Raw genomic sequence first — 16677 nt, 5'->3', positions numbered from 1 at the left:
CGCGCCTACCTAGGTCCAAGGGGACATGGTCCTGTGACAGATAGGGTTACCAGGTGACTCCATGTCACCAGGATATTTAGTTTAAAGGTTTACTAGTGCGTTCTGGGAGTTGTAGTCTACTTTCAACTGGACTAGAGTACCTGAAAAGATATGCAAAGGCTTTGGACTGGGAAAGCGGTATGACGGTGACATTTGGTAATCTGAAAACTGTCGCCCTAGTACTCCCTGATAAGAAATCATGGCTGCGCCACTGCTTTATACTCTACCCACGAAACCGTAGGACCCCCGAACATTTTGAGGAAACAACTACATGGCTACAGAAATGCTATGCTCGTGTGATGCTTTGGGGGAGGAGGGGCGATTGGCAACAATTTTAGACGCCTGCTTCCAATTAAGTTTCAGAAAAGAGAGGCAAAAAGGAGAACCTTTTGCGCGATACCCCACAAAACGGTTTGTGATTGTTCAATTGTTTTGGAAATGACGTGTATAGCAAAACTGTGTCTATCCGCTCTCGTTTCGCCTTTTGGAATAAAGAACAGGCACGCGTTTGAAATGAGAGTGAGTGAGTGTGTGTGTGTGTGTGGCCCGCGGGCTCTGCTTCGGACTCCATCGGGCCAAACGGGGCTCCCAGTGTGCTGATTACCACAGCGCGTCATCTTGGGACGTTATATAGCCAGGGGAGAAGGAAAACGCATTGGCTTTCAGCGCCAAAATCATCACGCTTCCTTTGATCGCACGCAGACAGTGGCAGGAGGGGGAGAGGGCCCAGAGGGGGCGGGGGGCTTTTTATCAACAAGTCCTGCGACCCTAGGTGCGGCGCGACAATGTCAGGTCAACTTGTGGAAGTGAAGAACCCGATCTGAGCCCAGATGCTGATAAAGCGAGCGAGGGGCGCGACCGGCAAGCCTTATAATTATCATCATCTGCTTTCCCCTCTTCTGGCAAAGAAACACTCCATCCATTTGCAGAAATCGCCCGCGGAAACGTTACATCAAAACTAATCACAACGATTAAAATCAGCTTTTTGTGCACGGGGAGAGAGAGAGAGGGAGCAATAAGCAAGTTGGAGGCTGGAGCGAGCCTGATTCCCCCCACACACACAGACACCGAGAGCAATCAGAAACAAAAATATGCCACATAAAGATATCCATACTTTTTAAATCAATCCTGCAGCCCCTTCCATCAGTTAATTTAATTTCAACTTTTTTTTTTTACATTTTATGTTTCCCCCCTCTCTCCGCTCCCCGGGATTGATTTAGACTCGAGGTGGAGGCATGAGCTAATTGTATCCTGATCCCTGCCTTGAGGGGTTTCGAAGCCCTGGAGCAACTATTCTCTCTGTATTTTGTTCTCTCTACCTTGGCCAAGCTATTGCATTTCTCCCTGGCGTGGCGAGCAGAGCAGATCGCTGGAAGAAACCGGCGAGGGGGCGAGACAAGTTGGAGAGAGGGAGAGACCCGGCTGCCCCCGATGTTTCAGGTAAGCGCCCGGCTTCCTCCGGGTTGTTGTTATTTGCTCTGCTACGGTTTAGGCTGGGGACTTTTCGGGCGCAGCTCGGCTGCTTTTACGCATGTGCCAGCAGCGGCAGACGCTTGGCAAATCTCTCTCGCTGATCATCACTTCCTTGTGAGAGAGGCAAAAAAAAGCGCACACACAAAACCTTATTGATCGGGAGTTCAAACCGGGCGTCTGGGAGGCGGGAATGCGGGTTGTCTGGAGAGGGACCCGCTTCAGGGCACGCTAGGGCTGCCACTGTCGGCGTTGCTGGAGCCGGGCAGCGCCATGTGGGGCTGAGGGGCCACCGCAGCCCTTCGCGTGCAAAGCTCCGGGCACTGCGGGGCGCTTGGGGCACGGAGTCCGGGGGAGCTCATGTGCTGGGGTGAAGGGTGCGAGTGCTCGCTTCCGACAAGGAGGGCGCAGGAGTTCCATTAGCCACTGAACCGGCGTTTGCTTTCCGGGCGACAGGGGGCGCCTCTGGCTCGGTGTAAGCACACTGTGGGGTCTCCGGTTGCCCCCCCAGGGTGGCATCAGCGCCTCGTGCCCTTGTCCTGATGGAGGAGCGCGCCGCCAGCCGAGTCAGACTGCCCTCTTCCCCCCCCCTCCTCGGGCGGACTTGGCTGCTGGATGTTGCCAGGCATAGCAGCAGCAGCCTCACCCCCTGGCCGCAGAAAAGGCAGCCAAGCCCGCAGCCCCTCGGTCACGTACCCCCATCGCCCTGCACACGTCCAGAAACGTATTGCCATACATGTCATTTAGGTGCCTTTTGTTTTTCTGCCTTTTTGTATATTTGTTTACCCCTCCCCCTCCAAACGCCTCAGATCCTTTTTCTTTTCATGAAAGACGCCATTGTGCTGCTGCAGAGTTTGCCTGAGGGGTTTTTCTTTTTTTTTTCGTGCTTTTATTTTAAGCAGAAGGTACTTTTGTCCATATTCCCCACACACTTTATTGCTCAACCAAAGAACCAACCACTGTGCACATCTCCTATCAGGAACCTATTATTATAAAATGATCTTAATTTTTGTGCATTTTAACAATAGTCTTTCAGCTGTCACAGGCCTGAAGCTGGCTCTAGGTGTTCTGAATCAAGCTGATGGATAGATTTTCCCTGCAATGAAGCAGGCAGCTCAAGCCTCACTGACTGTGGTTCTCGCATCATGGACCACAATCTCGCTCTTGAACCCTCTCCAAATTGAATTCACGTGGTCTTATACCTGGAAATCATGATTCTGTTGAAACATTAACTTCTACCCCCAAAACTTCCCTCTGTGGAGACTTTGCCATTGATTACTGTTTGGCGCAGTGCCCAGAGAGGCCCTCTGCAGCTCACCTTCCAACTTTCAGGGACCTGGTTTAGTAAAAGAAAAAGGGCAAATCAAGCAGCCTAGGGTGCTCTTATTTTTTCTAATTGGCCTGGATTGGTTCTAGGCACAGGAAGGGGTGCTGCCTATTTGAATTCAGAAAGTAGTATAGTTTAACCACTGTGGTGGTTGTCCGGCTGTGAAGGTGGCCTGGTGAGGTGGAGAAGAGCGGGCAACCAAAATCTACTTCGAATTAGCAGCAAAAATATTTATATTTTGGTACCTCATTTCTAGGTAGAGGATAACTATATTGGTTCCCAGGTTCGTGGATCTGACACTATTTTGGGATGCCGGAAAACGAACATTGAGACATGGATTACATATATAGTGGTGGTAGGGAGCTGAAGTAAGTTAATTCACGTTTTTTAGACAGTGAGTATGTTTCACATTTTTTTAGCACTAGAGTGGGCTCTCAGTTCTAGGCATGCAAAACTTTAAGGGCCTCCTGGGGGAAACAGTTCTGCAAAAATCTTTTCTAAACCACGATCAAGGGAAGAAAGCCTACCATACCTTTTGTGAGATGGCACCTGGTGGATCACATAAATAAATAGGTTTGGGACCGTCTCCAGTTTTCCCATATTTGTTTCGCTTAATAGGATGATCTGTGAAGAGTTGTTTTTAATTTTAGGCCCATTACATTTTTGAAGTTGCTGTGATGGTTTTTACCCTTTTTTGGAATGTGATCATGGCTGTACAATGTGTCCACCTGCCGCCAATAGTGTATGTTTTTGGTTGTACTTTGGTATTTGTCTAGTGTATAGCTGTCACTAGTAGAGTTGCTTAGTCTGATAGATTGCAGCTGGTCCTTGCACCCATGGTTACAAGGCGCATGTGTGGAAAGAGTTGTCATTTGCTAAATGCCAGAGATGTGTTCTTATCATGCCACAATGACCTTCATACAGCTATGCATTCCTGTGTCAAAGATGGCTGTTTAAGTGTCACACATTGATACTCGAATACCTGTTTACCGCTCCCTCGGGTGTATTTTTGGATTGCCACTTACCATGTTTACTGAAGGTTAGTAGCTGGTTTGTGAAGGACGCACTGGGCCTAATTCCACACAGTGCTCCGGGGCACAACAGGCATTTCCACCACATTTTGTGACCCCAGGGTACCTCAGTATCACATAAGGTACCACAAATGCTCGCTTGACACCCCCCCCTTTGTAGTTTGGATCAGGTCAGTACAAAGTGTGCACCTTGGAATCCCAAGAGATACATGCCTCATTTGCATATGTCCCGACCCCAAAGTAATAAAGGGTATGCTGTTGCTCTTGTGTCTGTGCTATATGACAGATGTGGGCTATGGGACAAATCATTTTTGGGGAGGGGCGCTCATGCACAATGTACGAGGTGGCACTGGTGCTTACCCTGATTGCACCATGACATAAGGGAACGTGGTCCCAGGTAACCCCACCAAAAGCAAAGATGGAAGCAGTCTCACGCGGTGCCCACTTACCGCAGGATCTATACCTTCTCTTGTAACTAGGCTGGGTACGCCACCTGAAGGGAACGGCTGATCTGAGGATTCAAATAGTTGGTCCCCATTGGTTCACATTTGCTCCTGCACTAGGATATACACATGGTTTGTAATCTGCTGTGCTGTCTGGGTCTACACTGAGCACACCAATTGTGGTTGTGCAGCAGCACAGATGAAGAATGTGAACCTATGTTTATAGGGTCACAACACGGTCATGGGGTGCTTGAAGAAAGCAGGTGGTGTGTTTACAAGGGCTGGGGAGGGGAAGCAGTCACAGTGTAATATGCTAGAAGTAAAGGTAGCCTTGAATTTCTTTTACAGGCTTGGACTGGTAAAGAGTTTTTATAATCTAGCGCTTTGTAAAAACCATTGAAGTGTCTCAAATATGGTTTCACGCAATTGAATTCTCTGAATCAGAAGCAAATCCTTTGAGTGTAGACTGTCCAGGTCTGTTTTTTTTTGGGTGTCAAGAAAGACAGCCTAGCGCCATCAAAGCCAGAAAACCAACGTTGGAATAAAGAGCAATTCCGTATTGAGAGGAGATTATATACTGTTGCATAAAGAAAACAGTTAGCCTGCTCTCTTATGATGCTGGCTCTATTGCTGGAAATCTTTGTGGATTCGTATTTCTCATATTTTAAAGCCAGCCACTACCCGTTGGTCTTGGGCTACCTACATACCTGGGGTAAAACAAAATTGTTAAAAAAAATAGTTAATGCAAATAATACATGATTCTCCAGGTAAGAGTTAAACATTTTTTTTTTTTTTAGATAAAATGCTTTAGGTGTACTGCATTTTCTTTGAGAATCCCGTCTTGGAACTATGTTTCAAATTAATATTTTAACCAGCACTTTTACCTAGCAGTAGTTTTCAATAAGGAAAATAGCAAACTGAAGTTTAGGTGAGCGCTGTTTTATCAAATCAAGTCATTTATGTTGGTAAATTTTAATAAAGTTTCCTAAAACGGAAGTAAGGTAGCTTTCTTTGTTGTACCAAGTTGCAATAATCTTTTATAGGTAAGTGTCCCACTTTCCTTTCCTTGATGATGTTCCTTGACACTGATGAATTTATCGAAGGAAGTTGTGCTAAGATTATCAACACATATTCAGTACGTTTTCTTTTCGGGATGTCGCAGCCTTGAAAGGACAGGTGGCTGAAGTTGATCACAACATATAATTATGACTTCACTTAAAATGATTCATCCAGGAATAATTGACGTTACGCTCTAGTTTTCTAAATACATGCAGGGAGTTTGCGGAAGTATGCCAGGGGCATCTGACAGCAAATTATTCTTCACACTGGGCCCCAGCTACAGTTTTGTGGTGACAGTTGATAGGTGGTTCTAACCCAGTTAGAACGCAAGTATTTGCAGTTTAATGGTGAAAGTGAGTGGAAAGACTGCAATTGCTGCTTCAAATTATTTTGGTTTATTGAGAAAAAAGGGAATTAGAACATACATTCTTCAAAAGTTAATGAAGAAATCTTCCTGAACTTGTTTTACAATTTGCCTAAATATATTTCCGTTATGTACTCTTGAAATTGGGAAAGGTAATAAAACCAAGGTCTGCACTTCCACCATGGAAGCACTACAACGTTAATTGAGTAGTGTCAATCTAAGATTAACTGTAGGATTGAAAGGTTTTCATGAAGACAATTAACCAGTTTACTTTTTGTTTTTATTTTAAAATGGCACTATCCAACCTATTTCTTTCTATAGTTTAATGCTCGGAAATTTGTTCTAGAAAGTAATCCAAAAATTAAAACGGAATAAAATCAAATAGAAATATTTGAATGGAGACATACATGCCTGGACAGTGGACCCACTGTGAAGCCAAGGTAGGCAGTTTCACACATATACCCGAGATCTTGTAGATTAGAGTAAGAAATGAAATTAAGGATGTACCTCCCCCACATGCTCTAAAAGCTGCATTGAAGCATATTTGTTTTTTTTCCAAGAGAATATCCAAAGTCCTCTTGGTGGACAGCCTTGTAGAGACTTGAAAGAACTAAAAGCACATGTGCTTTTCCTAAAAAAAAAAAAAAAAAAATAAACCTTACAATTGGATCCGTTTGGGGATTACAACCCATGCCATTAAGTGCTCACTAGCAACTAGCTAGGATATGAAATAAACATGTCCAAACAAAATCTTTGCTCCAGTAGAAGTGTTGAGAACTTCAAGATGGTTCTGAAGGGGTTAGGAGAAATGTTTTTTTTTGTCTGGTCTAATATATGCCTAAGTATACATCTACAATAGAACGTTTGTGCAGCTTTTGTGTTAATCTATATGGGCTCAGTTGATCCTTTGCATCAATTACAATATTCTGTTACTCATCAGCACTTCCAATTTGAAGGATATTCGGTGCCTGTGAAAACCGCTGTGACACCGAACCTTAAATGTAATAACTCATTTTTTGCTTCCACTTTTGACCAGCGTAATCTTTGCTTACCAAGATGTATTTGTGCCTGCTTTCCATTAAAGCACACATCTTTCACACTGAAGCTAGGTGCTACACCTCTATCAAGCGAAGTTTCATTTACTTAATTATGCAACTTGGGTCATGGTTTATTTGCAGTGTGCTGATAAGAGGCTATGGAATAGGTTTCTCTTTCAAGTTCACATCTCAATTCCTGATGGCTTTCTCTGTGTATTATTGTATACCGAGACTTTGACTGACTCATCCATTACCTTTGTTGTTTTCTTTTTCTATGTACATTGATGGGCAGCAGAATGGAAGCCTCCTTTAGCAAATGTACAATAGAGGTTCGTGTGAGTGGGCTTCTGTTGGCTCTGGTTCTATCCAGAGAAGAAGGAAGTTGTGATTGTGGGTGAGCATGAAGCTTCCATAGGTTTCTCACCTCTGACCGCCTGAAGGGCTTTATCCCTGTCCTTGTGTCCAAAGTCCATAACATGGGTTCGGATTCACATCTCTCCTGCTCGGCTCTCCAGCCAAACCAACTCTGTTATTTTCACATGTTTCTCCTTCTTCTTCTTAAAACAGCTGAACAGTATTCTGTCTTATCCCACCTTGGAGGTCAGCCATTTCTGAGATCACTAGAGTACTCCTCATCTATGGCTACACTTTGTATTTAGACCAACCCACATTTTTGTTCAAGCACCTGAAAAACATCTAGAATACAGTGGTCTATCCCATCCTAGGGTACCATGATTTCTGCCATGCAATACCTCTTTTAGATATGCTTCACTGGTTGCCTACAGAACTTGGGGTGCATTTAATAATTCTGTGCCTTGTTCATTCTTGTGTCCGAAGCCACGCTCCATTCAAACTTCTGATTAAGTATGTTCCTTGTTGGAGCAGAAAAGTCCCTCCTATGGTGATGAGTTTGCACCCCTTGACTGAGCACCCCAGCTGCCAGTATTAAAGGCAAATATATATTTGGATCCCTGGTGCTGATTTTTGTTTTAATCGACGAACACGGATCATGCATGTGTACTCCATGACATAGGCCTTTCTCATGGATTGCAGTCTTGTTGGACCAGGAGGGGCGCTCGTCATGATGGTGAAAGGCTACTGCTTTTACCAAGAGTTAAGTAGCACAAGCGTGGGGGTGGCAGAATACAGTGCAGTGATCAGAAGGACTGAACAGGCCTTTTAACCCATGCCAATGGATTAAGGTCTGCAGGCCCACTCATGTAAAGGTCTGTTGCTGTGTTCCTAACTCACCCTTGGCCTACATCAAGTTAGTATGTAGTGCTGTGCAGAGTCTGTGTGCCTGCATGCACGTGCAGAGTGTGTGCGCAGACCTGTGAGTGGTACAATATGTGACTATACGTTCATTTTTGGAGACCCAAGGGCTGACTGGAGGAGAATGAGGAGGTACAGGATTCGCCCCACACAGATCTGTGGATTGCTGCATTTCTGAGAGATGAATGGGCTACACACTAGTTGAATGAAGAGCCAGGTGCTTCGGTACACTTCAAAGGGTGCTCTTTGCTTCGGAGAGAGGTCCCTGGGAAAGGGCCTGGGCACGTCTAAGAGAGGATATGGGGCTGATAAGAGTCATAAAGATTGGCCCTTGGATACCCCTTAGTTGCACATGTAGCTGTGGCTGACATTCAGATGTGAACCTCTAGTCACTCCTATAGCCTTTGGGGGCTATCAGATTTGGGGTCCCTCCTTCTGCGTAAGACTGATTTTTGGATGTAGGGTAGGGCAGAGGAGTGGGCACTTGCAATGGTAGCAGATCCCCAACACAGACTTCAAAGACTCAGACACTAAGTCACATTTTGGTCTGGAAATGAAATCTAAGGAGCTTGATACCCCTAACTTTGTCCACTGCAAAGCAGTCATTTGGGCTCTGTCGAATAGAAGCTCTGAAAGATTTCTAACTGTGACCAGGAATGGGGGCTAATGACTGCCAGCCTCCCAGCTGGGTGAGGGAACATCAGTCAGTGAAATCCAACCTGTCAGGGGACATGAAGCACCAGCACCTGCCTGCTTGCCAAGACAAGTGTCCCCCTGTGAGGAAGAAGAGTGCTCGGAGGGAACAGGGTCCAGTGGGGGATCCAGGCGAGTGGGTCATTGCCCATTAGCAGATTAAAGTCGACCACCCCCAATGCCAAATGAGGCCGGCATGAAGATTGCATTACGGATGTACATCACTACCACGCACACTTTTACAACGCCTACCATTACAACGCGGTTGTAACAACGCAAGTCGTTACAACGACTTGCGTTGGGGGGGCGCAAATTAAAAAAGTTTAATTTACTATTCCAACACTAGTCCCCGTGGATAGTAGGGAAGGTGTTGGGATAGTAAATTAAATGATTTACTATCCTTGAGCGCCACCCAGCGCAATTTGTTGTAACAACTTTCGTTGTTATAACCGCGTGGTAATGGTACGTCGTAACGCTCGCGTTGTAAACGTTGCATACCTTGCATTACTGATGTGCTAATCGGGCTGTAGCCCGTGTGCGGAGTAAAGATTGCGATTCCATATGCCAGAGAGGGGCATTGTTAGGAGCATGGATTGTGGTCCGGTATTACCATCATCAAGAAGAAAGGATGCCATGGTAACCTGTGCATGCCAAAGCCCGTACTCCAGTATTGGAACCTGGAAAATTGTCCTCCTACCTGTGAGGAGGATCAGAAGAATTTATTATGGCATGAGAGGGAGCCCTGTGGACGACCAGCTTCGCTGCACCTTTAAAACCAAGAATGCTACTAACTGTCAGCAGCTGCTACAGCCTCTGCGACATCCAAGTGTGGCTTTCTCTCCGGACTCTGGCAGAGCAACCCTGCAGGAGCAGTAAGACTGATCAAAGGGCCTAGGGAAAGTTGTACTGCCTTATAGAGCTTTAGGCACTGGCACACTTTTGACTTTGTCAAAATAGTTTTATTGAAAATTTTCAAGGGACAACAATGCCTTGTAGGACACCAATCTATGGATTACGTCAATTACATCCGCAAGCTACAGAGTTCTAGCATTCTTAATACAGAAAACCCGGCACGGATCAGCGTGAATATACAAGCATTTGAACTCATTACCACTTTGGAAGAGTCTGAGTGAGACTTGGACTGCTATTGGGGCCTGACCTGAATATATATTGTTGTAATGTGAAAAGAGAATAGCCAGTACCATTAGAGAAAGGGAAGTTAGACTCTGCCACCTGCCTATCAAACACTAGAGTGCTGACCCTAGGAGACTGTGTTTTATTTGTTTATGCTATATTTTACATTGTGTTTTCTATATAAATATTCTTTTTTTCATAAGAGCAAGTCTTTGACTGAACAATCATTTATTACTGCTATTGAACGTATTTTGTGTTGTCTGCCTGTGCTCACCACCTATACTAGCTCCCCCAGGAAGCCTTGCACTGCTTGACCCACGCTACCACATAGTTAAATGCTGAAGGGTTATGTGGCCCAGTTGTTTAGGATCCATAGTAAGTTGGGCCCTGGGAAATGTGGAGTAAAATGCCTTAACCCTGAAGGACTGGGTTCTTTAAGACCCAGCAGTGCCAGGGCACAACACCTGAAACCTTCGTGGGTAACCTGCTCCGGCGTACGAATGACAGAGACACGGGACACTTCCTTCGGCGTCAAAGATTCAAGGTTTATTTGCTGCAGGGAACACAGAAATCACAGGAAGTACATCGAGTGTAGTTCGGGGAGACTGCTTCAAATTGGTTTTGTGGATCGCTCCTTTTATACAGTTTTTACCCATAGGACAACATGGCACACAAAAGTTTACAACCCGGTTCCCACCATTATCCCCCAGAGGGGTCGCTTTGGTCACTTTGATCACTTTGATACACATGAGGTTCGGAACATAAGTGCGGAAACATTTGGTGGTTCCCAACTGTAAAAAACCCATCTTCCCAACATTAGTGCATTCCAATCGGCAGTAAAACAGATCGAAATAGGAACAAGGACAGGTGCAGAGGAAGACGGAGACAGTGGGGAGATCGGAAAGGGTGTAAAAGGGGAGGTATCGAGAAACACGAGATACAGGCATCAAAGGGACGTGCCTAATGAGATGCACGGCTGGGACAATAAACCGGTACGGCAAGATGAGCCTCGAGCGGGGCCATCTGCCTTACAGTATCATCCCCCTCGTCATAAAGACACCTACAATGAACATGTGTCTTCCGCAAGTATCTTGGGAGTCCCAGGGTCGCGAAGCGGACAACGTCCGTTCGCTGGCTACTTGAGGGCAAGAGACAAAATGGATGCCGTATCTAAGATGGAACCCGTGGGTACAGATGAAAAACCCACATAACAAACGAACGGTTTAAGTTAGCACAGCGAAACTGCGCACACTTACTAAACTCGTCATTTGCGGTTCATAGATACCAGACTCGACCATATTCGTGCGAGTCAAAGACACCACTTACAATTGTCACGGAACCTCAGACGCTCCTTTTGCCCTCATGTAGGCAAGCACTAGTCGGAATCATATTCGATATTCATCAGACCATCTAGATGTTGCTGTAGCATAGCTCTGTCCAACCGAGTCCCCTTGGTAACAGGTGGTTGTCTCATACACGTTGTAGCACAGAGGCCACATAAGGCAGGACCACACTGTACACAAAGGCAACACGTGAACAGGAACACTACAACAACTCCGATGATCATCAGAATCTTCCAACCCCAAGTCGACATCAGGCCCCAAAACCACCCAAGTAGCGTCCAATCCCCTACATCCACGTGTATGGATTCGGAGATCTTATGCAACCTCGAGATGGCTTGATAGACAGTAGGAGCATTATCTGGAATAAAAATGCAGCAGCTCGAATGGATCACCTTACATACCCCACCTCGATCTGCTAAGATGACATCTAAAACCATACGGTTTTGTAACGTCATAAGTCTCTCCGCCTGAAGTTCTGTGGTGATATTACCAAGGGCACTGGCTGTAATATTAGCTGTCGATTCTACCACTCGAGTCCACTGTCTCAGGTTCCTACTATTAACCATAGGTCCCCAAAACGGGAGGAAACCCTTGAAAAAGTCTCCTGCCTCTTGACCGGCAGTATCCTCTTCGCTAATTACGCCTCGCACAACTCTAATCTTATGATAATCGGCATCTACAGTGAACGTCGGAGGCAACAAATTTGCAATGAAGCATGAGCCCATGAAGTCAGCGGGCAACCATGCATATGCACGATCATAGCAGATAAAGTATGTACCCTTGGCGGCCAGGAACACAGGGGACGAGACCATCGGCAGTATGTAATTTTCAGTGCAAGCACTTGCTCCAAGTCGGGCTTGCGATCCTCGGCCACGACCCATGAGACAAAAATTACCAGTGTGGGGTACGACCCATATCGGAGGCGAGCTTTTAAGCTGCTTTTCGCTAGTAAACGCACTGTATTCACCTCTACTTAGGACCCTATAGGCCTGTACCTCTTCTTCGGGAATAAGCGAGGGATCATAGATATCGCTATCTAAATCCTCTATTGCCATCGACAAAGGTTTTTGATACGAGGTAGGACCAGAGTAGGGGGAACGTGGTTCTCGAATGGGGTGGAAACCCAGTGCGCTTCGAAACATTGTCTGAAATGCTCGAGCTGACCCTTGGGAACTATACGGTAACACCAGATATGGAATTCCCTTATCCGTAGTATGTGGCATCAACCCACACACCCAACAATTAGTAGTGTTAACCACTAACTGATGCTGATGAAGGAGCTGAATAAAGGAATTATTGCGGAATTCTACACGTCTAGCCTGTTCGTGTTCGGGTAACATATGAAAGGAATGAGGAGAAGCAGTGGAGGTAAGTTTAGGGTCAGGAGTAGGAGTAGGTGTAGCAGAAGGTAAGAAGTAAGACATCGCGTAATACACCCCACCCGCCAATAATGCAGAAGCAGTCAAAAACAATACAAATAGTTGGAATATGAAACATTTGGTACGACTGAGTTGCTGCAACTTGAGTCTATGAGCCTGAGCTCCTTCCAAATCATTCAGCTTCGAGAATGCCATTCCCTACGACCGTCCGCAACGTTTCTTGACGCACTTCGTTCTGTGTAGCAATAGTCAATCCCTAGGAGTTCCCAGGAACCGACGGCCTTTAACCTAGCGTCAAGACCTACTATCCAGAAGGAAGTACGCGCGCGGCCCTACGGCCTTTAATGCACAATATGTATATATGCAAAAACAAAGTCTCTCAGCTGTGAAAGCAAAAAGTATAAGGAATGAAACTCAATATATATGTACAAAATAATTACAGTGGTGCGAATGTTCAAAACTGATCACGGAAAACGGGATAATGCAGTTGTCAATACAGCAAAGCAGGATCTTTTATTAGTCTTTAGTGCTAGATCGTAAAAAGTATCGAGTTTTCCCAGGACGTGTCTGTTCGTCGAACAAAGGATCCGTTGAAGGGACAGCGTCCTGTTGATCAGCTGAGTGTTCTGGTCTTGAGTCTTTTGATGATAATTGTTCAACAGTGTCTTTCTGCTGCGCTGAGGATTCTCCAACTGGCTGCGCGTCGCTAAAAGGTACAAACACCGGCAATCCTTCGGTTTCAGTTGATGCAATGCCTCTCCTTACCCACGGGTCTGTCGGCAAAGGGATAGGGACCTTTTTGGTATGGGTGGCATGCACCCAATTCTTGCGTCCCTCGAGACGAACAGCAGTCCTCGTGGCAAGGAGAACCTGATAGGGACCAGTAAACCTCGGGTCCAGGTTATTCTTGCGCGAAAAATTTCTCGTCACCACCCAATCTCCGGGCTGGAGCTGGTGGCCTGGACCCTCCGTCTGCGTCGGCAATGCGTCGTAAACCTGTTGGTGAATTAACCTCAGTTTAGCAGTCAAGTCATGAAGATAATCGATCAACATTGGGTACTCAAGATCACAGAACATTCCTGGCCTAGGAACCCCCCAAACATTCGCAGGACGACCGAACACTATTTCGTAGGGACTAAGCCCTACTCGGGAGTGTACAGTCGCCCTAGTTGACAGTAATGCTAAAGGTAAAGCGTCAGGCCACGAGAGACCAGTCGTAGCCTGAATCTTCGCTAGCTTTAGTTTAAGGGTGCCGTTATACCCTTCAACCAAACCAGCTGACTGGGGATGATTGGCACTGTGGAATTTCTGATTAATTCCAAGGCCCTTACACACACTCTTCATCACACTACCCACAAACTCACTTCCGTTATCTGACCACACGACTCTAGGCATTCCATACCGAGGAAAATATTCCTTCAGCAGGATTTTCGCAGTAGACAAAGCAGTATTGTCTTTGAGAGGATAGGCCTCAATCCATCGGGAGAATGCGCAAACCACAACTAAGACGTATTTCAGGTTATTGCATCGCTCCATATGGATGAAGTCCAATTGAATCACCTCAAAGGGGCATGAAGGGGGAGCAAAACTGCCAGGAGGAGTTGGGGTTCCTTTGCCAGGATTGTACATCATGCACACCATACAATTCTTTACCAGACGTTCAGCACATTTTGTGATACCATCATTCTTCCACACAGGAGACAACAATTTACAAATACCTTTCGCGCTAATATGTGCTAACCCATGCGCCATTGTCACAACGGCCAGCACATACGCATCCGGTAACATCCATCTTTTCTGATCCGACAAATCAATCCAACAACCATTCGCATCCAACTTTCCCATACTTTCTTTCCACTTCGCCTTTTCAGTCTCGGTGGCCTCATTCTGAATTTCTTTCACACTTTCGATAGTGTCTTCACACATGCTCGATTCTATAGGCCACCTAACCGAACTCGTCACATACATTCGAGTGCTAAGGTTCCGGGCAGTCTCCTTAGCAATCTCGTCCGCAAACGCATTACCATGACCAACATCATCCGTGACCTTACGATGCGCACTACATTTAACAATCGCAACTTGTTTAGGCAACGTCAGTGCATCCAAGAGATCATTCACAAGCTGGCCATGCTGAATCTTCGTACCATGCGACGTCAAGAAACCTCTCTCTCTCCACAATCGTCCAAAACTATGTGCGACGCCAAACGCGTATTGGCTGTCGGTAAACACATTCACACGTTTCCCTTTTGCTAACACACACGCTCTAGTAAGAGCAATCAGCTCTGCAGCCTGGGCAGAATTCTGATTTAATCTTGCAGTCTCAACAACAGTGTTCAACGTTACAACAGCATAAGCAGTAGTCACATCGCCATTCGGCAACTTAAAGCATGACCCATCCACATACAATGTACCATCCGGATCTTCCAATGGGGTGTTTTTAAGGTCCACTCGACCTTTTGTTTCTTCCTCTGTCCTCAAGTAGCAATCATGTTCTGCTACTTCATTTGACTCTGTGCTAATTGGTAACAAAGTTGCCGGGTTCAGAACATTACAACGTTTTATTTGAATGTGGCTTGCCAACAGCGTCAACTCGTAACCAGACAACCTCGCACTCGTCAAGTGCTGAGTTTTCGTCCGATTCAAAAGGGTATCGACTGCATGCGGAACCATCACCGTAAGCATATTATCCATGACCAATCCTGCTGATTGTCGGATGGAGACCGCGGCTGCCGCTGTTGCTCGTAAACAACTCGGCAATGCTCTAGCTACCGGGTCCAAGGTCGAGGAAAAATATGCACATGGACGTTGCTTACCACCAAAAGGTTGCGTTAAGACACTCAAAGCACAACCTTCTCTCTCGTGAACATATAATGTAAACGGCTTGCTATAGTCAGGAGTACCCAACACAGGAGCCGAACACAATGAATCACGCAGTTCAGAAAAACTTTTCTGACATTCTTCCGTCCATGGTAAAGGAGTCGAAACATCCTTGCACGTAAGAGCCACCAATGGTTTCGCTAGCAATGAAAAATTTGGAATCCATTGCCTGCAGTACGACGTGATACCTAGAAAGGCACGCACATCTCTTTGGGTTGTTGGCACAGCCATGCGCGCAATTGCTGCAATTCTCTCTGGGGTCAACCTCCTTCCCTCCTTTGACAATAAGTGACCTAGATAGGTTACTTCTTGACAACAATATTGGAGTTTAGTAGGTGACACCTTGTGATTTAACGCACAGAGATGTTGCAGCAACGACACCGTAGCAATTTTGCAAATGTCCTGAGTATCAGCAGCTACCAATAGGTCATCGACATATTGGATCAAGGCCGCACCAGCCGGCAACCTAAACGCATCCAGTTGACCCTTCAAGGCTTGGCTGTAAATAGATGGACTTTCACAGTAGCCCTGAGGAGCGCGTTTGAACCGGAAGCTGCGTCCACCAAGAGAGAAACCGAAAAGGTCTCTGCTCTCCTCGGCAATCGGGATGCTGAAAAACGCATTTTTCAAGTCAATCACCGAAAACCACGATGCAGAAGCTGGAATCAGAGTCAGTAGCGCCGTGATGTCAGGCACAACGGGGAATTGAGGAACCACAATTTTATTCACCTCCCGTAAATCGATAACAAAGCGATAAACAGGCGGTTTTGAAGGATCAGTCCGTTTGAGAATGGGTAGTACAGGACTGTTGCACACGTTTCCCCTAGTCTCTTCAATGACATCCTTCCCGATCAGATCATAAATGATCGCTAACAGTGCTCGTTCACCATCAAGGGAAATACGATATTGGGGAATACGTGGCAATCGCACATTAGATTTCAACTGAACAACATAAGGGGAGATATCAAGTAGGCCCACATCATTTGGACCCGTTGCCCACAAAGACGCAGGAAGAGAACTCAATTCCGGTGGGAGCTTATCGAGGGACAAGTCCATAGGAGAGACAACCCTCTCTCCTAACGTAAGCTTCACACCCGCAGGAGAACAATACAAAGTCGCATACAAACGTTTAAGCAAATCCAGGCCCAAAAGATTTTCGCCACAACCCGTGGTTAGAATCAACGGAGCTTCTAGCTCACGTGGCCCAAT

The 16677-nt window shown here is 46.0% G+C and overlaps 1 protein-coding gene across 3 annotated transcripts in view; it reads left to right on the top strand.

The window, feature by feature from the left end:
* Positions 1-351: 351 nt before the first annotated feature.
* The window catches only part of LOC147724068 (BTB/POZ domain-containing protein KCTD1), a 228548-nt gene continuing 212222 nt past the window's right edge, over positions 352-16677 (top strand). The window contains exon 1 of one of the 3 annotated variants that reach the window (XM_086965664.1): positions 352-450. Coding sequence is in view for 2 of the 3 variants with exons in the window: in XM_086965666.1 (XP_086821792.1) it covers positions 1471-1479 (9 nt within the window). In the remaining variant the exon portion in view is untranslated. Of the gene's footprint in view, positions 451-1347; positions 1480-16677 lie in introns of those variants that run through there. The other 2 variants (XM_086965666.1, XM_086965665.1) reach the window with 2 other exon arrangements.

This window comes from Lissotriton vulgaris, chromosome 4_1 (genome assembly GCF_964263255.1).
Source record: "Lissotriton vulgaris chromosome 4_1, aLisVul1.2, whole genome shotgun sequence".
Classification (NCBI taxonomy): Eukaryota; Metazoa; Chordata; class Amphibia; order Caudata; family Salamandridae; genus Lissotriton; species Lissotriton vulgaris.
Note: the sequence above shows the minus strand (reverse complement) of the source record. Positions and strands in the feature narration are given on the sequence as shown.